The following is a 24,672-nucleotide window of genomic DNA, read 5'->3' as shown; positions in this document are numbered from 1 at the left end:
GGCGTTTGATAAAGAACCGCATAATAGAGGTGTTAGCAAAATTGCTGTCCATGGGATTAAAGGGCCAGTGGCTGCACGGATACGCAATTGGCTAAGCGATAAAATCGCTGGCTGGGTGTGGGCTCTCACTACGTTCGGCCAATCGGTACTGAGCATGATGGACAGCTGGCCATTGCAGCCACGCCCATCTCCCGACCTCTGGAGGCTGGCATGTATTCTGAGCCAATTGCCCAACCGGCGCCCGTGGGAGCCGCTCTGGTGCTGGGAACTTCCCGCTGACTCACGGTTCCCTGCTCGTTTACACCGTTTATTAGTATTTCCCTCTCCCTTTTGCCATGTTTAATATTTACTCCGGGTAGTATTCGGGGTCTGGGCACAGTCTGACGTTCCCAATGATTGCTCACCTGCTCCCTCTTGTCTGGAGAATAGGGGCGGTCCGTGCGATGGGAGACTGCGGGTTTACTTCAGTCTAACCGCTTGATGTTATTTTTCATTTTTCACAGAGACGATGAAACTGAGACTGGTGAATGGGGCCAGTCCGTGCGCTGGGAGACTGGAGATTCTTTACAAGGGAAAGTGGGGGACTATGGAGGATTATTTCTGGGATCTGCTGGACGCCGCTGTTGTGTGCCGGGAGCTGGGCTGCGGGGCCGCGCTGTCAGCACCGGGCGGGGCTCACTTTGGGGAAGGGTCCGGGCCGCTTCTGACGACATATTTACGATGCAGCGGGACCGAGGGCGCTCTGAGGGAGTGTCATTCACATTCATTTGGTCACTATTCCTTGTCACACCCCAGGGATGCCGGCGTCATCTGCTCAGGTAAAAATCGTTCTCCTGTCTCTCATCTCCCGCCGCGTTTCATGGTTTCTGGAAAAAAGCGGAAGTAAAATAATCCGACACTGTCCGTACACGGAAAGTGAGATGATAATAATTCCAGTATTCTCCAGTTATTATTAATGTTATATTATTAATATTAGCAACACTTTGTTATTATACTTAATCAACTTCTCCCACCGAGAGCAGTAAATACCTGACACTCGGCACATTTACAGAGCAGACAGAACAAATCTCCATTGAGATTTGACCCAAAGCCGCAGTGAATGAGCGGACCCGCTGGAAATGTCACAATTTGAATCCAACTCTCCATTCTCAACTCAACAGCCGCTACCGGGCGTGAGCCCGGCTGTGCGCCTGCGCTAATCGCTTGATGTCAGATCCTACACAGAATGAACCTCAGACTGGGGAGGGAGGTTTCTCAGCCTCGGAGGAGCCTGGGCAATGTGTCCGCGGTTACTCTGAGCAGCACGGGAGGAAAATACACAGTAAGATCCCACAACTGCCTAAATAGCCCATTCTTTTGCTATTTAGATGGATATTGCAACAACAGTAAGGACATAATCTTAGACAAGAGGAGTCAACAGTTCCAATATATAAGCACCATCCCGTGGAACTGCCGGAAAAAGAGCGGATAATTCTGCAATCCTAAGCCATTGTTCTCGCCCGATCACTTTCAAAACACATTAATAAGTTATTTACAAATTAGCTATTTACTCCATTTGCTGGTCGAGGGAGCTTGCTGTGCTCAAAATGGATATCTGATAAATGGCCGTACTGAGTCATGTGAATGGAGTTGAAATTCACCGATGAACTATTTTAGAACAATTCTTCCTGCAAGGAAGTAAACAGACGGACGGGACGGACGTGTGTGTGTGTGTGGTTGTGTGTGTGTGTGTGTGACCGGAAAAACATGGTGCATTTGCTGTTTCTGTATAGTTCACAGCTCTCCCTCCGAATTTGTTGAGCTCTTTATCCATGTCTCCCTTAAGTTTGCCGAATCTACCTACATCATAACTCACGATTCAGTTGAAGTCCTCTCACTGTTCAGAATTATTAAAATTCCGCCTGTGTGAGTGAGTAAAACGCCTAACCTGCTCACAATAATTAGAAATATCCTCTTGTTTGTGACAGAAACATTTTGATTTAAATTCATCAACATATGACCATCTCAGTGCGGATTATGTTGCTGTACCAGGATTAAATGTTCAACGCCCAAATGTAAACCAAAATATTGGACGGCCTAAAAAAAGTTCATAAGATACACGGCGATAAGATCGAAATTGATAACACCAACTCTTCATCTAACATGTTGACACAATATGACCACACTGTTTAAGGTGTGTCTCACCTGTTTGCAAATATTCAGGGCAGTCGGATTATTGATGAGATTACAGAAACTCTCACCACATTTTATTATAAAGTGCCTTAAATGCTCACTGTTTATTTCAATATAATTCGCAGGAAGTACCAAGCCCAGACTGGTGAATGGAAGCAGTCCCTGTGCGGGGAGACTGGAGATTTACGGGAGTGGAACCTGGAGCACAGTTTGCGGTGATGGGTCCTGGTCCTTACCGAATGCGAAAGCTGTTTGTAACGAGCTGGGCTGTGGCTCTGGAGCAGCAGCGCCGCTTGATGCTCACTTTGGAGAAGGCTCAGGGTCTGTTATTGGTCCGCCTGGCTGCGGACACCAGCGGGATGTTGGAGTAATCTGTTCAGGTACAAATTTCGACAGTTATGGAAACAAATGGGTTAACAACAGATAGTGTACGGCCACCTCTAGATAGATAGCGACAGATTAGAAACATTCGTATCTTGATAAAAGGGACGGTGTTAAAAGAGAGTGTGCTTTTAAATTTCTTCACTTTCGGGGTGAAAAGGCAGAATCTTCCACAAATGGCCGTTATAATTCACTGCTGACATTGGCTGATTTGTCCAATCAAAAGTTAGTTGCTGATTTGCAATCCTGTTACTTGGACGGGACACTGCTGATAGGTCTGTGAAAATAGACTGAGACAGAGGGCTGGATTTTGATTGAGGAGGCCTGTAGGAGGCGGGACTACAACTTTCGGGGTTGTAGTCCCGCCTCCATCGAGTTGTGGCCAACCCACACGATTTTCACTTGATTCACCTTGTTGAGCCCGCCCAGCAGGCCAATTAACGGCCACCCGGCAACAGGTGACGTCACAGATTGACATTTCATCTGTCAAAAGCTTTTGACAGATGAAATATCAGCGTTTGACAGCTGTCAAACACTGACAATCTGTACTCCAAGTTAATTCCTTCCTCTCAGGCTGATTTAGCGATCTCTCCAGAACCGAAAGCTGAATGCTGCAACTTTTGACAGCTCGTGGCCATTCTGCTTTCTGTGCCAGTGAGATGAGGGTCTCCCGAGACCTGAAGGAAGGAAGGCTGTAAAGGTAAGTAAATGTAAGTAAAACTTCTTTAAACACTTTACACACACCAAACACACTTACCTCTTCACTCATGCACCCATCACTCATCTGAACACCGGACAGCTCGAACCATCCAAGCCCTTCAGCCCGACGGTCCACCTCGCTAACTTGGCATGGTTTGGAGCCATCGGCAATCCCACACTTCAGCAATAAAAATAGGTATTAGGCTAAAAACTGCCTGTTAACTACCTGTAAACAGGCAGTTAATTGGCACTAATTCCCTTCCCGCCTCGGGGAGGCGGGTCCCAGCACAGGTCGGGTATCCACCTCCTTTGAAACTGGCATGGAGGTCGGTAGAGGGCGGGACTTGTCCGTGCCCCCGGATTTCGAGATTTTAACCCCCCACACGCCTCCAATCCCGCCTCCACGGCCCAATGAAAATCCTGCCCAGAATGTTCAATTTACTCGCACCTGCAAAGACAAATTGCTTGATCGGTGCAGACAATATGGCAGTTTCGCGGCATTTTGCTCCCCTACTGCTGCTTTTAAGCTAGTACTGCACATTGTGCTGAGCAGTCTCAGTAGCTTTCAATAAAGCGACTGTTAACTGGGCTTTCATTGAAACTCCTGTTCATTGGGCTCTAACAGTATCTCCTATTGTCTGGTCTTTCATTGCACGTCCTCTTGTCTGGGCTCTCACTGTATCTCCTGTTGAGTGGGTTTTCACTGCTTCTATCGACACAGATTTAACTGCGCCAGCTATTGATTAGGTTTCAGATTTGCAGTGTTTGATTATTTTGTTCTGGGTTTTCACAGCACCAGCTGTTGATTGGGCAGTCACTGTTCCAGCGGATGTTTGTGGACTCACCTCACCCTCTAATTAATATGATAATCACAGAATCACAGAAACCCCACAGTGCAGATAGAGGCCATTTCGGCCCATCGAGCCTGCACCGATACATATCCCACCCGATCCCCGTAACCCCTACACCAACACGTAACCCCACGTATTTAATCCCCTAACACTAAGGGTCAATTTATCATAGCCAATCAACCTATCCCGCACATCTTTGGACTGTGGGAGGAAACCGGAGCACCCGGAGGAAACCCACGCAAACACGGGGAGAATGTGCAAACTCCACACAGACAGTCACCCGAGGCCGGATTCGAACCCGGGTCCCTGGCGCTGTGAGGCAACAGTGCTAACCACTATGCCACCGTACTGTTTGAAATCAAATTAAGAATAATACAAGTAAGTGCCCTTGTTAATGATTCCTGAGTAAACAATTCCAGTAATATAAATAGAAATTTCTGAGCTTGGCCAGGTAGGTGGATATTTTTGCATTTGGTGAATTACTTGTTTCCAAATATTTTCCACACTTCCTGGTTTTCTACACCACAACAATGTCCTCTGAGCAGTCCAATTACTCCAGAATCAGACTTAAGTTTATCGTTAATTAAATGCGTTCTCCTTTCATTCATATATTTTCTACAACAAACTAATTGTTTCAGGTCTCTCTGTTCTTTTCTAATTATAAAATGTCTGAACCAGTAAACACTGCTCATTTACTTAATCTCAAAGATTGCAAGGTTTCCATAGCCCAGGACCTACTTTCTGTGACATGGGCAGTGACAAATGCAGAATATTTGCAGATAGTAAATTAAACATTCATGCTTACTGAAACAATAAAACATTCAAGCTAAAAATGACAATATTTGAGCCACTACGGCTTCCTGTACTTAATAAACAGCCCCCACTCTGCTAACGGATTAGGAAAAATCTGCACCATTAGAAAGAGCAGGGCAGAACAGCAACGTTTGACTATTTTAATATATTTATTGCCCATCTCAAATTCCGCTACAAGAGCTCTAAAACATATTTTAATTAATTGACACCCATGTTATATCCCATGAACGAAGCATTTAACCCATCAGAGTTTGATTATTTATTTGTGTTTAATATATACCTCGCATTCCAGTAATGGTACAATAATAAAATGCTGTTTTTGATTAATTGACCTATTAACATTCAATGTATAATCCTGCAACGAAAAACTAGACACTGAATTGATTGATGTTTAATTATATATGAATAGCAAGCTGGCTACAGAAAAAAAGAGAGTAGGGGTTAAAGGCAGTTTTCAGACCCGCAAATGGTGGAAGAGGTGTTCCACAAGGATCGGTGCTGCATCCACTGTTGTTCATCATTTATATAAATGATTTGGACTCGGGAACTAGAAGTACAATTTCAAAATTTGCGGATGACACCAAATTGTGAGGTGTAGTTCTTGCAGATGAGGACTGCGACAAAATACAGGAAGACATTAATAAATTTGTAGATTGGGCGTGTAATTGGCAAATGAACTTCAATATAGATAACTGCGAGCTAGTACATTTCAGTAGGAAGAATAGGGAGGTCACGTACCCCTTGCAAAGTGTCTTAATGGGATTGAGGAACAGCGTGTCCTGGACGTGCAGAAACACTGATCAATAAAAGTGTCGACGCAGGTTAATAACGTCATTTTTAAAAAACAATGCACGGGGGTTCATTTCTAGGCGGCTATAATTGAAAACAGAGCAGTTATGCTAAACGCATATAGAACTATGGTTAGACCACACTTGAAGTACTGAGAACAGTTCGGATCTCTGCATTATAATGATATAGAGGCACTGGAGAAGGTGGGAAAAGATTTACTGGACTGAAAGAAATGAGAGGTTATACCGATCAGAAAAGATTGAACAGGTTGGGGCTATTTACTCCAGAAAAGAGAAGACTGAGGGGCAACATGATAGCGGTCTTCAAGATTATGAAATTGTTTGATAGAGCTAGAGAAGATGTATACAGTTGCAGACGAGATCAGAACTAGGGATCATAAATAAAATATAGTCACTAATAAATCCTAAAGGGAATTCAGGAGGAGTTTCATGCCCCAGGGAGTTGGTAGAATATGGAACATAAGAGTATAAGAATTAACAGTAGGAGTAGGCCATATGGCCCCTCGAGCCCGCTCCGCCATTCAGTAAGTTCATGGCTGATCATCCACCTCAACTCCACTTTCCCGCCCGATTCCCATATCCATTGATTACTCGAGCATCTATTTTTCTCAGCCTTGAATATACTCAACGAATGAGCATCCACAGCTCTTTGGAGCAGAAATATCAAAGATTCACAATCCTCTGAGTGAAGAAACTACCCCTCATCTCACTCTTAAAAGGGCGACCACTTATCATGTGACTATGACTCCTAGTTAAGTTGTCAAAAAACTCTAATGCATTTTTCAAATACGATTTTCCTATCATAAAACCAAGTTGACTCTGCCTAATCATGTTTTGGTTTTCTAAGTGCCCTGTTACCACTTCCTTAATAATGGATTCCATGCATTTTCCAGACAATCGATGTCAGGCTAACTGGCTCGTAGTTCTCTGTTTGCTCTCTCCCTTCTTTCTTGAATAGTGGCATTCCATTTGCTACCTTCCACTCTGCAGCGACCATTCCTGCATCTAGAGAATTTTGGAAGGCCACAATCAATGCATCCACTATCTCTGCAGCCACCTCCTTTAGAACACTAGGATGTAGGGCATCAGGTCCTGGGGAATTGTCGGCTTTTAGCGCCATTAGTTTCTTAAGTACCTTTTCTCTACTGATATTAATTACTTTAAGTTCCTCCCTCTTTTTGCCCCTTCTTTCTCCACTATTACTGGTATAACTTTTGTGTCTTCTACTATGAAGACAGAGATTTTTTTAAAGTTTCTGCCATTTCCTTGTCCCCCAATATATTTTTTCCTGTCTCAGCCTCTAAGGGACTAACGTTTGCTTATGCTACTCTGTTCCTTTTGTCATACATACAGAAGCACTTACAAGCTGTTTTTATATTTCTTGCTTATTTAATCTCATTCTATTTTCTCCCTTTTTATCAGTGTTTTAGTCATCCTTTGCTGGTTTCTAAAGCTTACATAATCCTTTAGTTTACTACTATGCTTTACAACATTATAAGCCTGTAAACTAATACTATCCTTAACTTCTTTCGTTTGCCAGGGATGGATCATTTTTCCCGTGGAGTTATTATTTCTCAATTGAATGTATATTGCTTGAGAATTTTGGAATATTTGTTTAAATGTTCACCACTGCTTATCTACCATCACACCTTTTAATCTACTTTTCCATTCTACCTTAGCCAACTCGCCCCTCATACTTATGTAATTCGCTTTGTTTAAGAATAAGATTCTAGTTTTGGACATAAAAATGTCACTCTGAATCTCAACGTGTAATCTGAACTCGCTACCACATGGAGTGCTTGGGGAGAATAGGATAGATTCATTCAAAGGGAGGCTAGAAAAGCACATGAGGGAGAAAGAAATAAAAGGATATATTGATGGTGTTAGATGTTGAGGATTGGGGGAGGCTCATGTGGAGCATTAACGCCGGTTTGGACTTGATATGGCGAATGGCTAGTTTCTGTGCTGTAAACACTTCCTAACTTTGTAATTATATTGAATCATCACGTCACAATCGTCTAATAGAGCAATAAAAAATCTTGCACCGTTTACTTCTTGTATATAGTTTAAACCCGAAATCAAAAGCGACAGAATGAATAATGAATTCATCAGTTATACAGAACCGCACATCCCAAGAAATGAGCAGTGTTGAAGTGACCATCCATTATATAATTCGGCCGATTTCCATTCCATTGACTTCAATACAAAATGAAAATCAGGCGAAATGACTATTTGGTGTCAAGTTCCGTGTCGCCCGTTTTATTTCATCAACCCAAAGTTAAAATTAATCTGATAGTGACTTTCTTGTTTTAATTAGAGGACGTATAGCTTTAACTGGAGATCATATTTTATGGGATAGAAACAAACTGAATTAGCTGTGACTAATTAATTTCCAGGTTAAAGATCCACAGTTTATGGACCGTTTAATTGCAGGTCCTTGTTAGGAAGTGAAATTAACAAAGGTATTGGATGTGGGTCCCTTCAGAGATGGAAATAAACACTGTCAAGTGTTATTATTTAATTTGGAATGGAAACCGTGGAACTGGGTCCAATTCAGACCGTTATGTTAGAGTGGGGGAGACAGTGGGAGTATGTTTTAAATTTGTGTTATAATGTAAAATCAGCCATAGCGAACAGGCACCCTGTTTAACATATCTCCGTATTTTTATTGCTATTGACTTAAATGGAAATAAAAATCTTGAGAGATATAAAACGAGCTTCAGATGCAGTATCACCGTCTTACACCATCGCGCGTAGTCAGTATTCCCCTAAATCAATGAAATTAGAATTGAGAAGCGTATGTGAAATCAAAAAAAAATATTTTAACCGGGTTCAGCCAACCGGACACACACTGGCAATAGCACAGCGGTTGGGAGTAGGATTTGATGATCACAAGCCCAATACTTCAGGGATGCACTTTGGGAGGACTAATGTGGAAATAAAGTATACATTAAATTGCACGATTTTGAAAAGTGTAGACGAACAGACGTTGGTGTCCATATACACAAATCCTTAATGGTGGCAGGGCAAGCTGATATCGTGGTTTAAAAAGCCAATGGTTTACCTGGGTTTGTAAATAGAAAAATAGAATACAAAAGCCAAGAGATTATGCTAGAACGTTTAAAAAATCACTTGTTAGGCCACACCTGCAGCATTGTGGACAATTCTGAGCATCACACTTCAGGAAAGATGAACAGGGGAGGTTTACCAGGATGCTACCAGGGATGAGATAACATCCAGCCAGCAAAGGCACGACGGCCTGCCCGGCCTCCTTCTGTGCTATGTTCTATGATTGTATGACCCAGGGATGGGCTTACTCAATAATACAAAAGCAAAATACTGCGGATGCTGAAAATCTGAAATAAAAACAGAAAATGCTGGAAATTCTCAGCAGGTCAGAACGCTTCTGTAGATATAGAAACAGAGTTAACGTTTCAGGTTGATGGCCCCTCGTCAGAACGACCTGACCTGCTGCCTGAGCTGCTGAGTATTTCCAGTATTTTCTGTTTTTTTGCGTTTATTCTACTTATTTTGAAAGTGGAGTTGGGCAACAACAATTGGCTACAGCGAAATTAAGCACATTTAAGTAAATCACGTTGATGAACACCTGGGAATATGATATTGTTGCTATCACGGAGACATGGTTGAGGGAGGGGCAAGACTGGCAGCTCAATATTCCGAGGTATAGAATCTTCAGGCGAGACAGGGGGGAGGGGGTAAAAGAGGAGGGGGTGTCGCAATATTAATTAAGGAGACAATTACTGCTGTAAGGAGGGATGATATATTAACAGGTTCCTCTAATGAAGCCATATGGGTTGAACTTAAAAACAAAAAGGGGGCAAGCACTTTGCTGGGAGTGTACTATAGGCCCCCAAACAGTCAGGGGGAGATAGAGGAACAGATATGTAGGCAAATCTCAGAGAAGTGCAAAAATAATAGGGTAATAATAGTGGGGGATTTCAACTTCCCCAATATTAACTGGGACAGTCAGAGTGTGAATGGCTTAGAGGGTGCAGAATTCTTAAAGTGCATCCAGGAGAGCTTTTTGAGCCAGCATGTAGAAAGTCCTACAAGAAAGGGGGTGGTACTGGACCTAATTCTAGGGAATGTGGCCAGGCAAGTGGTAGAAGTGTTAGTAGGTGAGCACTTTGGTGACAGTGACCATAATTCGGTGAGATTTAAGGTAGTCATGGAAAAGGACAAGGATGGACCGGAAATAAAGGTTCTAAATTGGGGGAAGGCCGATTTTAATATGATAAGGCAGGATCTGGACAATGTGGACTGGGATCAGCTACTTGAAGGAAAATCCACATCGGAGCAATGGGAGTCTTTCAGAAAAGAAATAGAGAGAGTACAATGGCAATATGTTCCCGTAAAGGTCAAGGGTGGGACCAACAAACCCAGGGAACCTTGGATATCAAGGGATATAGGAGAATGGATTAGGAAAAAAAGGGGGCATTTGGCAGATACAAAGGACTAAAGACAGAGGAAGCCCTAGAGGAGTATAAAAAGTGCAGGGGTATATTAAAAAAGAAATTAGGAGAGCGAGGAGGGGCCATGAAATAACACTGGCGAGCAAAGTAAAGGAAAATCCTAAGGTGTTGTATAAGTATATTAAGGGCAAGAGGATAACTAGGGAAAGAGTAGGGCCCATTAGGGACCAAAGTGGCAAACTGTGTGTAGAGCCAGAGGATGTAGGTGGGGTTTTAAATGAATTTTTTGCATCTGTGTTCACTATGGAGAAGGACGATGTGGACATAGAAATCGGGCAGGGGGACTGTGATGTACTTGAACATATTAGCATCGAGAGGGAGGAGGGACTAGCAGTTTTAGCAGGCTTAAAAGTGGATAAATCCCCAGGCCCAGACGAGATGTATCCCAGGCTACTATGTGAGGCAAAGGAGGAGATTGCAGGGGCTCTGGCACAAATTTTCAGCACCTCTCTGGCCACAGAGGATGTGCCAGAGGACTGGAGAACAGCTAACGTAGTACCATTATTCAAGAAGGGTAGTAAGGATAAACCAGGGAATTACAGGCCAGTGAGCCTAACATCAGTGGTAGGGAAATTATTGGAAAAAATTCTGAGGGACAGAATTGGTCTCCACTTGGAGAGGCAGGGATTAATTAGGGATAGCCAGCATGGCTTTGTCAAGGGAAGATCATGTCTGACCAATTTGATAGAATTTTTCGAGGGGGTGACTAGGTGTGTGAATGAGGGCAGTGCAGTGGATGTGGTTTACATGGATTTCAGTAAGGCTTTTGATAACGTCCCGCATAGGAGGCTGGTCAGGAAGGTAAGAGCCCATGGGATCCAGGGTGCCTTGGCACATTGGATCCAAAACTGCCTTAGTGGCAGAAGGCAGAAGGTGATGGTGGAAGGTTGTTTTTGTGACTGGAAGCCTGTGTCCAGTGGGGTACCGCAGGGATCGGTGCTGGGTCCCTTGCTGTTTGTGGTCTACATTAATGATTTGGATGTGAATGTAAAAGGTATGATCAGTAAGTTCGCAGATGACACGAAAATTGGTGGGGTGGTAAACAGTGAGGCGGGAAGCCTCAGGCTACAGGACGATATAGATGGGTTGGTCAGATGGGCGGAACAGTGGCAAATGGAATTTAAACCTGAAAAGTGAGAGGTGATGCATTTTGGACGGACTAACAAGGCAAGGGAATACACAATGAATGGTAAGACCCTAGGAAAGACAGAGGATCAGAGGGACCTTGGTGTGCATGCACATAGATCCCTGAAGGCAGCAGAACAGGTGGATAAGGTGGTTAAAAAGGCATATGGGATACTTGCCTTCATTAGCCGAGGCATAGCATATAAGAGCAGGGAGGTTATGATGGAGCTGTGCAAAACGCTGGTAAGGCCACAGCTGGAGTACTGTGTGCAGTTCTGGTCGCCACACTATGGGAAGGATGTGATTGCTTTGGAGAGGGTGCAGAGGAGATTTACCAGGATGTTACCTGGGCTGGAGCGCTTCAGCTATGAGGAAAGACTGGACAGGCTGGGGTTGTTTTCCTTGGAGCAGAGAAGGCTGAGGGGGGACCTGATTGAGGTATACAAAATTATGAGGGGCAGAGATAGGATGGATAGAAAGGAACATTCCCCTTATTAGAGGGGTCAGTAACAAGGGGGCATAGATTCAAGGTAAAGGGCAGGAGGTTTAGAGGGGATTTGAGGAAAAACTTTTTCACCCAGAGGGTGGTTGGAATCTGGAACTCACTGCCTGAAAGGGTGGTAGAGGCAGGAACCCTCACAACATTCAAGAAGCATTTAGATGAGCACTTGAAATACCATAGCATACAAGGCTACGGACCAAATGCTGGAAAATGGGATTAGATTAGACAGGGCTTGATGGCCGGTGCGGACGCGATGGGCCGAAGGGCCTCTTTCTGTGCTATATAACTCTATGACTCTATGACTAAACAGAATAAGCACATCCCTAGGTTCAGAAGGAATATATTCTGAACAATCATGATGCTAAATAAAACAACAATTATTCAGAAGGGAAATAGAGGAAAAAAACAGCGTGGCAATTGGTCTTGGGCAGGAGATTAAAATGCACAATAGCGATCGGGGCAAGTTTAAACGCCGCTCGATTTACTTTTCCAGTGAAATCGCCCATTTTGCGCTACCGCCCAAGAACAATTTCACCGCCAAAAATTCTGCAAAGATAAATATAAAGTAATTCCAAAACATTGTAAAAACGCGGGCACAGAGATGGTCGGGGACAAGGAATTGAGCGGCGCAGAGCCGCAAAAGATAACAACGTGAATTAATTCAGAAATATAACATGAAGAGGGCAGAGAAGACGCTAATGTGGTCAAACGAATAGATGATTACAAAATAGACGATACACTAAACGATGACCTCCCTAACCCCAGAAATATTTCAGTGATAATATAATTACGTCAAACATTTCAGCAAAAATAAACTGCAGCTTCTAGAAAAGCAAATATACTCAAAACCATCAATGGCCCAGGACTGGACGGTATTTATCCTCTCGAGATAAAGAGGACACGGCTGAATGCTTGGAGTGGTAACCGTCATTTTGAGGCATTTGGTGAAGTACCAGGAAGCAGTGAGCAAAGGGATCTGTCCCAGTAGGATTAAAATCAAAGATTGGCAGGTAAAGCAGTTAATGAACAATGGGAGGCCTCCAAAGAGGAGGTAGTTGGGTACAGACTCGATACAGTCCTACAAGGGGAAAGGAAGGGCATCCAAAACTAGACCTCGCTGGAGGACGAAAGATACAGAAATTCCAGGCCAGAAGCGTGAGTGCGCTCGGGGTACTCACGCTTCTGGCCGTTGGAAATGCCGGCGTTCAGCAGGAACAGCGCATGCGGGGAACGCCGGCATTTCCAGACCTCGAGCGCGTGCGACTGCACAGGCAGCGCTTGCGCAGTGAACTTCGTGGATTTCATTCATGAAATCCGTGAGGGTAAGTCCTCAGAACTTACACTGAAAAAAAGCAAGTGTAAAGTGGTTCATTGGCTGCGGAGGAAGATATATTTTATCGTGGAGCTTTTGAAATGCAATATTTTTGTTTGGGAAAGGGAGGGAAGTTATTTTAAGAAATTTTAAGTAAGTTTTAAAGTTAAAATTTTTTTTTTTTTTTTTTAAAAAGGGTTTTCAGAACGGTAGGTAGAAGGAGCAATTGTGGCTGTGTGAATGGAATGTGAGAATGAGTTATGTATGTATGTCCACATATATTCCTTTACGTATATGTATGTATGTTTTATATTCCTTTACTATGAATGTATGTTTTTAATTATGATTTTCCAATAAGTTACTTTCTCTGAAAGTCATAATTAAATAATACATTCATACACATAAGTAAAGGAATATATACATAACACGCAAAGGAATATATACAGACATACATACTTTCAGAAGCTCCACGATAAGAAATATCTTCCTCTGCAGCCTCTGTAGCAACTGTACCCATGCTTTTTTCATGTGTAAGTTGTAATGACTGGACCTCACTGAAAGCATTAATGAAAGCGGCGAATTATACTGCGCACGCGCTGCCTGTGAAGTCGCACGCGTTCTGCCTCTGAACCCCTTCGTTCAGAGAACAGGAAATGCCGGTTTTCCCCACATGCACTGTGCATGCTGAAAACCGGCATTTCATCCGGCCAGATGCGTAAGTACCCCGACCGTACTAGCGCATTTGGAAGGGAATTATTGGGCCAAAATTTTACATGTCAATAAAATAAAAAATTTAACACTTGCACGACTTGCCCCCTCGCATCTGCGACTGAGGGTCCAAGGAGGTGCATTGCGCAAGAGGTCATCATCGGACGTATCCTCACACTGTTCCCTTTGGGGAACTGTATGAAGTGGTGGAAGGATTTATGGCCGTGATTAACGCTCATTCCGTGACCGTAACCATCTTTGAACCAGCCATTAGGGTGGTTAGTCCTATGGCGGGAGGGTTTTACGGGCTCCCACAACCCATCTGAGGGGGGAGGGCCACCAACACCCACGGACGCAAGTATCCCGCTGGATGTCCACCCACAATTTAAAGTTGGAGCTCCGACTCCACTTGCCGGGACTGTCTGGAGTGGGGTTCAAAACCCTACTCCTTCTGGCCCAGCGGAGGGGATGCTTACTGCTACGCAAAAGGCCCACTCCGCACAAAAGGTGACACCCATACGTTTCCTGCGCCTTTTCCCTCCCCGTGACTGGAGCCCTATGCTGCCATTTCACGTTGCTAATCGGATTGGGCGTTTGTCATAGCAGTAGGATCCCCGCCGCTGGGCCAGATCAGGGTAGGGTTTCGAACCCCGCTCCAGACAGTCCCGGCAAGTGGAGTCGGAGCTCCGGCTCCAAATTCTGGGTTGACATCCAGCGGGATACTTGCGTCCGTGGGTGTTGGTGGCCCCCCCCCCCCTCAGATGGGTTGTGGGAGCCCGTAAAACCCTCCCGCCATAGGACTAACCACCCTAATGGCTGGTTCAAAGATGGTTACGGTCACGGAATGAGCGTTAATCACGGCCATAAATCCTTCCACCACTTCATACAGTTCCCCAAAGGGAACAGTGTGAGGATACGTCCGATGATGACTTCTTGCGCAATGCACCTCCTTGGACCCTCAGTCGCAGATGCGAGGGGGCAAGTCGTGCAAGTGTTAAATTTTTTATTTTATTGACATGTAAAATGTTGGCCCAATAATTCCCTTCCAAATGCGCTAGTACGGTCGGGGTACTTACGCATCTGGCCGGATGAAATGCCGGTTTTCAGCATGCACAGTGCATGTGGGGAAAACCGGCATTTCCTGTCCTCTGAACGAAGGGGTTCAGAGGCAGAACGCGTGCGACTGCACATGCAGCGCGTGCGCAGTATAATTCGCCGCTTTCATTAATGCTTTCAGTGAGGTCCAGTCATTACAACTTACACATGAAAAAAGCATGGGTACAGTTGCTACAGAGGCTGCAGAGGAAGATATTTCTTATCGTGGAGCTTCTGAAAGTATGTATGTCTGTATATATTCCTTTGCGTGTTATGTATATATTCCTTTACTTATGTGTATGAATGTATTATTTAATTATGACTTTCAGAGAAAGTAACTTATTGGAAAATCATAATTAAAAACATACATTCATAGTAAAGGAATATAAAACATACATACATATACGTAAAGGAATATATGTGGACATACATACATAACTCATTCTCACATTCCATTCACACAGCCACAATTGCTCCTTCTACCTACCGTTCTGAAAACCCTTTTAAAAAAAAAAAAATGTTAACTTTAAAACTTACTTAAAATTTCTTAAAATAACTTCCCTCCCTTTCCCAAACAAAAATATTGCATTTCAAAAGCTCCACGATAAAATATATCTTCCTCCGCAGCCAATGAACCACTTTACACTTGCTTTTTTTCAGTGTAAATTCTAAGGACTTAACCTCACGGATTTCATGAATGAAATCCACGAAGTTCACTGCGCAAGCGCTGCCTGTGCAGTCGCACGCGCTCGAGGTCTGGAAATGCCGGCGTTCCCCGCATGCGCTGTTCATGCTGAACGCCGGCATTTCCAACGGCCAGAAGCGTGAGTAAGCCGACCGTACTCACGCTTCTGGCCTGGAATTTCTGGCCCAATAATCTGCAACACAATGTATTGGCGCTTGGAATAATATGGGTTAATGAATGGAAGCCTGCATGTATTTGTTAAAGTAACTTCGTATTTTCAAAACGTGATTGGGATTTTGCTGAATTATTGGAGAGTGTTGATGGTAGTTTAGTTCATGTTGTGTTTATGGACTTGCAATAGGCTTTTGATTTAAAAAAAACACATAATAGACGTCATAGAAAAATTCTTGTCCATGGAATAAAATTTGCAGTGGCTGCATGGATACGCAATTGGCTAAGGGACAAATACTCAGATTGTCGTGATGAGTTGATGTTTTTCAGACTGGAGGGAAGTATGAATTTGTGTCCCACAGGGTTTCGTGTTGGTACTACTGCAATGTTTGATATGTATTAATGACCTGGACTTGAATATACAGGGCATCATTTCAAAGTTTGCAGATGACACAAAGCTCAGAAATGCAGTCAGCAGTGAGGGAGAGAGAAACAGTCTTCATGAGGACATAGGCAGCTGGTGAAATTGGCAGACACATGGCAGATGAAATTTAACGCAGAGAAGTGTGACATGATTACTGTTAGTAGGAGGAATGAGTAAAGGCAATATAAACTAAATGGTACAATTTGAAGGGGGTGCAGGAGCATAGGGACCAGGGGGTTACGTCTTTTAAGGTGGCAGGAGAAGTTGTGAATGCTATTAAAAAGGCACAGGGGATCCTTGGCTTTATAACTGGAGGCATGAGTACAAAAGCAAGGTAGTTATGCCAAATCTTCAAAAAAAACTCTGGTTCGGCCCCAAATGGATATTGAGGCCAATTCAATGCATCATATTTTAGGTAATATGTTGAGTCCTTAGAGAGAGTTCAGAGGAGTTTGACTTGAATGGTGCCAGGGATGAAACAATCAGTTACGTTGAGAGACTGTTACTCGCTGGAGTTTAGAAAAATGAGAGGGGATCTCATTGAAACTTATAAAATTCTAACAGGACTAGACAGACTAGATGCAGGAAGGATGTTTCCGATGGCGGGGGAGTCCAGAACCAGGGGTCACAGTCTAAGGATAAGGGGTAAGCCATTTAGGACAGAGATGAGGAGGAATTTCTTCACCCAGAGAGTGGTGAACCTGTGGAATTCTCTACCACAGAAGGCAGTTGAGGCCAATTCATTAAATATATTCAAGAAGGAGTTAGATATATTTCTTAAGGCAAAAGGGATCAAGAGATATGGGGAGAAGGCAGGGACAGGGTACTGAGTTTGGATGATCAGCCATGATCTCATTGAATGGCGGAGCAGGCTCGAGGGGCCGAATAGCCTACTCCTGCTCCTATCTTCTATGTTTCTATGTTTCTATGACTAGAGAAACTGTAGTTGTTCTATTTAGAGCAGAGAAGGGGAGATTTGATAAGAGATTCAAAATCATGAAGGTTTTGATAGAGTAAATTAAGAAAAATTGTTTCCAGTTGCAGAAGATTTAGTAACTAAAGGACACACATGTAGGGTAATTGGCAAAAGACCCAGATATGACAAGAGGAAAAATGATTATACAGCGAGTTGTTATGATCTAGAATACACTACTGTAATGGCTGGAGGGAGCACAGTCAATAACATCATTCAAAAGGGAATTGGAGAAATACTTGAAGAGGAAAAGTTTGCAGGGCTATGGAAAAAGAGCAGGAGAGTGGTACTAATTGCATATCTCGTTCAAACAGCTGGCACAGGCACTGTGGCCGAATGATTACCTTCTGTACTGTATTATTCTATGATTCTAGGTCATGTGTACTTGATTTTTTGATGCGGTCCCAAAGAAGTAAATGTCTTTGTATGTCGTCTATATGGACTTCTTGGAGACATTAGATAAGGTTCTGCAAAGCGATTATTAGCAAAAATAAAAGTGCACGAGATTGAACTTGACCTTGAAACATTGGTTGCAAATTGTTTGGGAGGTACGACACAGGGAGTACAGATAAAAGGAGTATCCCTGATTAGGGAGTATCCCTATGGCAAGTGTTGTTGTTCATGGGATCTGTACTGGGACCTCACCTTTTCACCATATTTAGTAGTGACTTGGATGAAAGAATTGAGATTTTAGGACCATGTTTGCAGATTACCCTAAATTAGGCAGCAAAGTAAGTTATGTGGATGGGATTAGAAAGTTAAAACGGGGAACAAACAGGTCAAGTGAGTGGGCGAGTCCGTTGCAGGTATAGGTCAATGTGTGCAAATGTGAGGCCATCAAAGTAATACCAATCGGAATATTGTCTTAGTGGTGAGAGGCTAGAATCTGTGGAGGAGCAAAAGGGTGTGGGTGCCCCGGGACACGAATTACTAAAAGCTAGTGCAAAGTTGCAAAAAGTAACGAAGAGGGCTAATGAAATATCAGTCTGCATATCAAGGAGGCTGGAGTACAAATGTGAGGACGTGATGCTTTATTGTACAGAGCCTTAGTCAGACCCCATCTGGAGTACTGTTTTAAGCCTTGGGCACCAAACATCTGGAAGGGTATATTGGCCTTGGAGAGGCTGCAGCGCAGATTCGCCAGCGTGACACTAGGGCTACAAGGGTTAAATTCTGAAGACAGGATCTATACGTTTGGTTTTTATACACTTGAGTTTAGAAAGTTGAATGGTTGTGTCATTGGGATGGTTTAAATTATAAAAGTTTCGATTAATCAATACCGAGAAAATATTTCCTCTGATTGTGGGGATCCAGAACTAGGGCACAATCTTAAGGTTGGAGCTAGGACATTCAGAAGTGAAATTAGAAATCTGGAGTGCCCTGCACCAAAATGCAGTTGTAAATTTCATAACAGTGACCAATAGACTTCTGTTAGGTAATGGCATCAAGGCATATGGAGCAAAGTTGGAAAATTGACGTGAGCTACTGATCAGACATGACCAAATTGAATGGAGGAACAGGCTCAACGGGCTGAGTGGCTGACTCCTGTTCCTATATTGCAGCTAGTAATAATAGTGATAGCGGCAGCAGTAATAGTCGCAGTTGTGCCAACAGGTCTCGGTGTAGGAATAGCATTATCAGTAGTAATGATTTTCGTAGCAGTAGTAATAGCCGCAGTAATATTATAATAATAGTTCTAGCAATAGTAGTGTTAACATTAGTAGTAATGGCAGCAGAGGTTTTCGTTAAGCAGTAATGGTGTTAATAGTATGCGGAGACAGCGGACGTAAGCGATACGAGGGTGGCGACTGAGTAAATAAAGGGCGCGGCAGAGGAAGGCCCAAGAGCGGAGACAGCGGAACTGACAATGAAAAACAAGAAGTGACGTCACAGGAAAGCAGGGACGTGATTGGTTGGTCAGTATTTCTCTCTTTTTCTTGGACATTGCTTTAAATTAAGAGCCGGGATTAAAAACTAAGCGTTTAAAACTTAAACACTTAATTAATTAAATATATTAGAGATGGCAGGGCAGGCGATGTGTTACTGCTGCAACATGTGGGAGCTGGTAGACAGCATTGAGGCTCACAGCGACCACACTTGCAAAAAGTGCCGGTTGCTCAACTTCGGCTCCGTGTTGATGAGCTGGAGTCCGTGCTTCAAACACTGACACACATCAGGCAGGGGGAGAGTTACCTGGACATTGTGTTCCAGGAGGCAGTCACTACCCTTAGATTCATTAATTCAAATCTGGTCCGTTGTCAGGGCAGGTGGGTGTGACTACGAGTGTGGCAGGTATGGGGACCCAGGAGATAGTGGTGGAGGAGCCTCAGCCCTTGCTCTTGCCCAGCAGTTACGTGGTTCTTATTCTCTGTGTGGGCGAAAGCAGGGGCTGCAGTGGGGATGAGCAAACTGACCACAGCACCATGGTACAGGGAGCCATTCAAAAGGGGGGAGCAAAAACAAATGTGGTAGTGGTAGGGGACAGTATAATTAGGGGGATAGACATGTTCTCTGCAGCCAAGAGCGTGAGTCCTGAAGGCTGTGTTGCCTACACAATGCCAGGGTAAAGGACATCTCCTCCAGGCTGGAGAAGAACTTGGAGCGGGGGGATCCAGTTGTCGTGGTCCACGTAGGCACCAATGACATACGTCGGACTGAGAAAAAGGTTCTGCTGCATAAGTTTGAGCAGCTAGGGACTAAATTTAAAAACAGAGCCACAAAGGTAATAATCTCTGGATTATTAACAGCCACGAGCAAATTGGCATAGGGTCAATTGGATCAGGGAGATGAATGCGTGGCTCAAAAATTGGTGTGGAGACGTGGGTTTCAATTCATGGGGCACTGGCACCAGTACTGGGGAAAGAGGGGGTTGTTCCGTTGGGATGGACTACACCTGGACCGTGCTGGGACCAGAGTTCTAGTGAATCGAATAACTGGGGAGGTAGATAGGGCTTTAAACTCAATAAAGCAGGGGGGAGGGTCCCGGTGGAGAGACATCTAGAATGTTAAAGAGAAAAGACAAGGAAGCAATGCAAGAAAGTGATGGGGTAAGGATAACCAGAATCTGCCAGGAAGCAACAGAGCGTACAAACAAAAGAGTGCACTAAAAAATAGGGTCTGGGTAAGAAAAAATGGTAATAAGACAAATAGGGCCATAGTGCAAAAAATGCTAAGATGTCTAACAATATTAAAAAGACACATCTAAAGGCACTGTATCAGAATGCACGAAGCATTTGTAATAAGGTAGATGAATTAACAGTGAAAATAGATGTAAACAGATACGATGTAATTTCGATTACGGAGACATGGCTGCAGGTTTGCCAAGGCTGGGAGCTGAATATCCAAGGAAATTCGATATTTAGGAAGGACAGGCAAAAAGGAAAAGGAGGTGATGTGGCGTTGTTAGTAAAGTATGAAATAAGAGCAATAGTGAGAAAGGATATTGACTCAGAAAATAAAGATATTGAATCAGTCTGGGAGGAGCTAAGAAGCACCAAGGGGCAGAAAACATTGCTGGGAGTTGTCTGTAGGCCTGCAAACAGAAGTAGTAATGTAGAGGATGGCATCAAACAGGAAATTAGAGATGCATGTAACAACGGTACTACATTAATCATGGGTGACTTTAATATACATATAGACTGGCCAAACCAAATTAGCAATAATACTGTGGAGGATGAATCCCTGGAATGTGTACGAGATTTTTTTTTAGAGCAGTACGTTGAGGAGCCATCTAGGGAACAGGCTATCCTAGATTGGGTATTGTGCAATGAGAAGGGGTTAATTAATAATCTTGTTGTGCAGTGCCCTTTAGGGAAAAGTGACCATAACATGATAGAATTCTTCATTAAGATGGAAAGTGAAGTACTCCAATCCGAAACTAGGGTCCTAAATCTAAACAAATGAAACTCGAAGGTATGACGAGTGGGTTGGCTATGATATGTTGGGGAGCTTAATTAAAAGGCATGACGGTGGACAGGCAATCGCTAACAATTAAGGAACGAATGCATGAATTGCAACAGTTGTACATTCCTTTCTGGCGCAAAAACACAAAAGAAAAAGCGGCCCAACCTTGGCTAACAAAAGAAATTAAGGATAGTATTAGATCCAAAGAGGTGTCATATAAAGTTGGCAGAAAAGGTAGCAGGCCTGAGGATTGCGAGCAGTTTAGAATTGATCAAAAAAGGACCAAGAGATTGATTAAGAGGGGAAAATAGAATATGAGAGTAAACTTGCAAGGAACCTAAAAGCGGACTGTAAAAGCTTCTACAAGTATGTAAAAAGAAAAAGGTTAGTGAAGATAAATGTAGGCCCTTACAGTCAGAACGTGAGAATTTGTAATGGGGAACAAGGAAATGGTGGATCAATTAACAAATACTTTGGTTCTGTCTTCATGGAAGAGGACATAAATAACTTCATAGAAATTTTAGGGAACCAAGGGTCTCGTGAGAAGGAGGAATTAAAGGAAATTAGTGTTAATAAAAAAATAGCGCTGGAGAAATTAACGGGACTGAAAGCCAATAAATCCCCAGGGCCTGATAATCTGCACCCCAGAGTACTAAAAGAGGTAGCCACGGAAATAGTAGATGCATTATTTGTCATCTTCCAAAATTCTATAGATTATGGAACAGTTCCTGCAGATTGGAGGGTGGCAAATGTAACCCCACTATTGAAAAAAGGTACTACATACCAGTTAACCTAACATCAGTAGTAGGCATAATGCTAGAGTCTATTATAAAGGATGCGATAACAGGACACTTAGAAAATATCTACAGGGTTAGACAAAGTCACCATGGATTTATGAAAGGGAAATCGTGTTTGAAAAACCTACTGGAGTTTTTGAGGATGTAACTGGTAGAATAGATAAGGGAGAACCAGTGGATCTGATGTATTTATATTTTCAGAAGGCCTTTGCTAAAGTCCCATATAAGAGGTTAGTGTGCAAAATTAAAACATATGGGATTGGAGGTAATAGTCTGGCATGGATTGAAAAATAGGTAACAGACAGAAAACAGAGAGTAGGAATAAATGGGTCTTTTTCGGGATGGCAGGCGGTGACTAGTGGGGTACCACAGGCTTGGCCCCAGCTATTCAGAATATATATCAATGATTTGGATGAGGGAACCAAATGTAATATTTCCAAGTTTGCTGACGACACAAAACTAGGTGGGATTGTGAATTGTGAGGAGGATGCAAAGAGGGTTCAAGGCGATTTAGACAAGTTGAGTGAGTGGGCAAATACATGGCAGATGCAGTATAACAAGGATAAATGTGAAGTTATCCACTTCGGTAGAAAAAAACTGAAAGACAGAGTATTATTTAAATGGTGATAGATTGGGAAATGTTGATGTACAAAGGGTGTCCTTGTACACCAGTCACTGATAGCAAACATGCAGGTGCAGCAACCAGTTAGGAAGGCAGATGGTATGTTGGCCTTCATTGCAAGAGGATTTGAGTACAGGAGCAACGATATCTTACTACAGATACACAGGACCTAGGTGAGACCACACCTGCAGTACTGTGTGCAGTTTTGGTCTCCTTACCTAAGAAAAGATATACTTGCCATAGAGGGAGTGCAGCAAAAGTTCACCATGTGGCGGTCCCAACGGTTGTCCTTTACATTGAGTTACATAATTCCCTTTAACTTATTTATGTATGTATAACTTACCTAACTGTATGTACTTAACTAACTTATTTGTGTAACTTACCAGTTGGGCCGTTGCCCCTTTAATTTACCTGTTGGGCCGTTGTCCCTTTAAGAGGCGACCTAACGCGCTGAAGTCACGCATCACGTGACGCATGCGCGTCGGCCGCCGACCTAACGCGCTGACGTCACGCATCACTTGACGCATGGGTACTGGCCGCCGGCCCGATTCGGGCTTCCAAGACGGCCACCGGCACAGCCCGGCCTACCGTGACTTCGGCCGCATCGGCCAGCAACCGCAACTTTGGCCGCATCAGCCAGCAGACGGGAGTGAAGTGATCCTCCACTCCTGTGGCAAGTACCGCAGCCTTACAACCCTGGCCTCAAAGCCAGCTTTCGTACTGGGGAGAGGTACGATGCAACGGCGCAGGTCACGTGACCGCCTAAGCGCACGTGAACGTGTTGCCGTCATGACGCGGTCACGTGACGTCGGGAATATAGAGCCGAGTGTGAGGAGGTTATGAGGCTCCCCACACGCTCCTCACGGGACAGGGAACGCAGTCCTTGTGGAGTCCCCGCTGGGACAAGGTCTACAACATGGTGCTCCTGCAGTCAGCCATCTTACCAGTTATCTTACCTACCGTAAGGCCTACAACATGGTGTTTCTACAGTCAGTCAGTACATCCTTCGATTCCAGTCTCTCTCTTGCAATTAGCTAGCTTCCTCTTAAATGCATCTATGCGATTCGCCACAACTATTCCATGTGGTGGCGATTTCCACATTCTTACCACTCTCAAGAGTAAAAAGAGGTTTCTCCTGAATCCTGTATTGGCCTTATTAGAGACAATCTTCTTCTATGGCCCCTAGTTTTGGACTTCCAAGCAAGGGGATACATCTTCTCTATATTTAACATATGGAACCCCTTCATAATTTTATAATGTTGATTCATATTTTAACTGCTAACATTTATAGCCGTTTCAGTACAATTGCAGCATGTCATTTTTCAGCAGTTGTCCCCGTTTTGCTGTTTGAACGTTTTTGCCATCAGCTCTTGGTGTCGGATTCTGGATAATGCTCTGGATTCACCCAGACAGATAAACATCGTAACAAGAAATTAATTTATAAAACATGAACTGCATTGAAACACTTTGGTTCAGTACTCATTTATTGAGACAAATCGACCGACACATGCAACTCAGACTCGCTCAGTGTCAAAGGCAACATCTACAGTTGGTGAATTGCAGTTCAATAGACTGTGGACTCACCCGAGCAGATGACACTGGCGTCATTTCTATGTGAGCAGCTAAACTGATCCCAGGTTGAAACCGGGCAATCCCACAAGCGGGACTCGTTTCCTCGGCACCTGTAGTTCTCCTTCCACACTGGGCTGGTTCCCTCCCCAAAGTGAGCTGCTCCCGGGATTGCGCTGACTGCCCCGCACTGAAGATGCTCACAGACCACGCTGGCGTCTTCTAAACCAAAGTAAACATCACACAGCGTCCCCCACTGCGCTCCGAATTGAATTTCGACCCGGCCGGAGCATCGACTGCCCCCAGATACCATTCTGAGATCTGTGTGACCTAAATTGCAATAAAAGCATTAATAATTAGTAATATATTAATAAATACTATTAACGGTATAATTATCACGGTTAGCTTTGGTGTCCGCCAGTTTTCATGATTAGAGAATTTGTATCCTCAGATCCGTTTGCTCCTCTATCCCATTTAGCCTCTTATTTTCCAAAGAGTATTTGGCCTCCATATTTCTCCTACCAAAATACACCACCTCACTCTTCTATTAAAATTAATTTGCCAATTA

At 43.6% G+C, this 24,672-nt stretch overlaps 1 protein-coding gene across 3 annotated transcripts in view; it reads left to right on the top strand.

Moving 5' to 3' along the window:
• Positions 1 to 418: 418 nt before the first annotated feature.
• The window catches only part of LOC147097992 (scavenger receptor cysteine-rich domain-containing protein DMBT1-like), a 43,873-nt gene continuing 19,619 nt past the window's right edge, over positions 419 to 24,672 (top strand). For 2 of the 3 annotated variants that reach the window (XR_015074254.1, XR_015074253.1), the window contains exons 1-2: positions 425 to 818; positions 2,298 to 2,552. Coding sequence is in view for 1 of the 3 variants with exons in the window: in XM_085971189.1 (XP_085827315.1) it covers positions 509 to 818; positions 2,298 to 2,552 (565 nt within the window). In the remaining 2 variants the exon portion in view is untranslated. Of the gene's footprint in view, positions 819 to 2,297; positions 2,553 to 24,672 lie in introns of all 3 variants that reach the window. The other variant, XM_085971189.1, reaches the window with a different exon arrangement.

This window comes from Somniosus microcephalus, chromosome 30 (genome assembly GCF_052327205.1).
Source record: "Somniosus microcephalus isolate GS21.2 chromosome 30, FLI_Smic_1.0, whole genome shotgun sequence".
NCBI classification, from domain to species: domain Eukaryota; kingdom Metazoa; phylum Chordata; class Chondrichthyes; order Squaliformes; family Somniosidae; genus Somniosus; species Somniosus microcephalus.
Note: the sequence above shows the minus strand (reverse complement) of the source record. Positions and strands in the feature narration are given on the sequence as shown.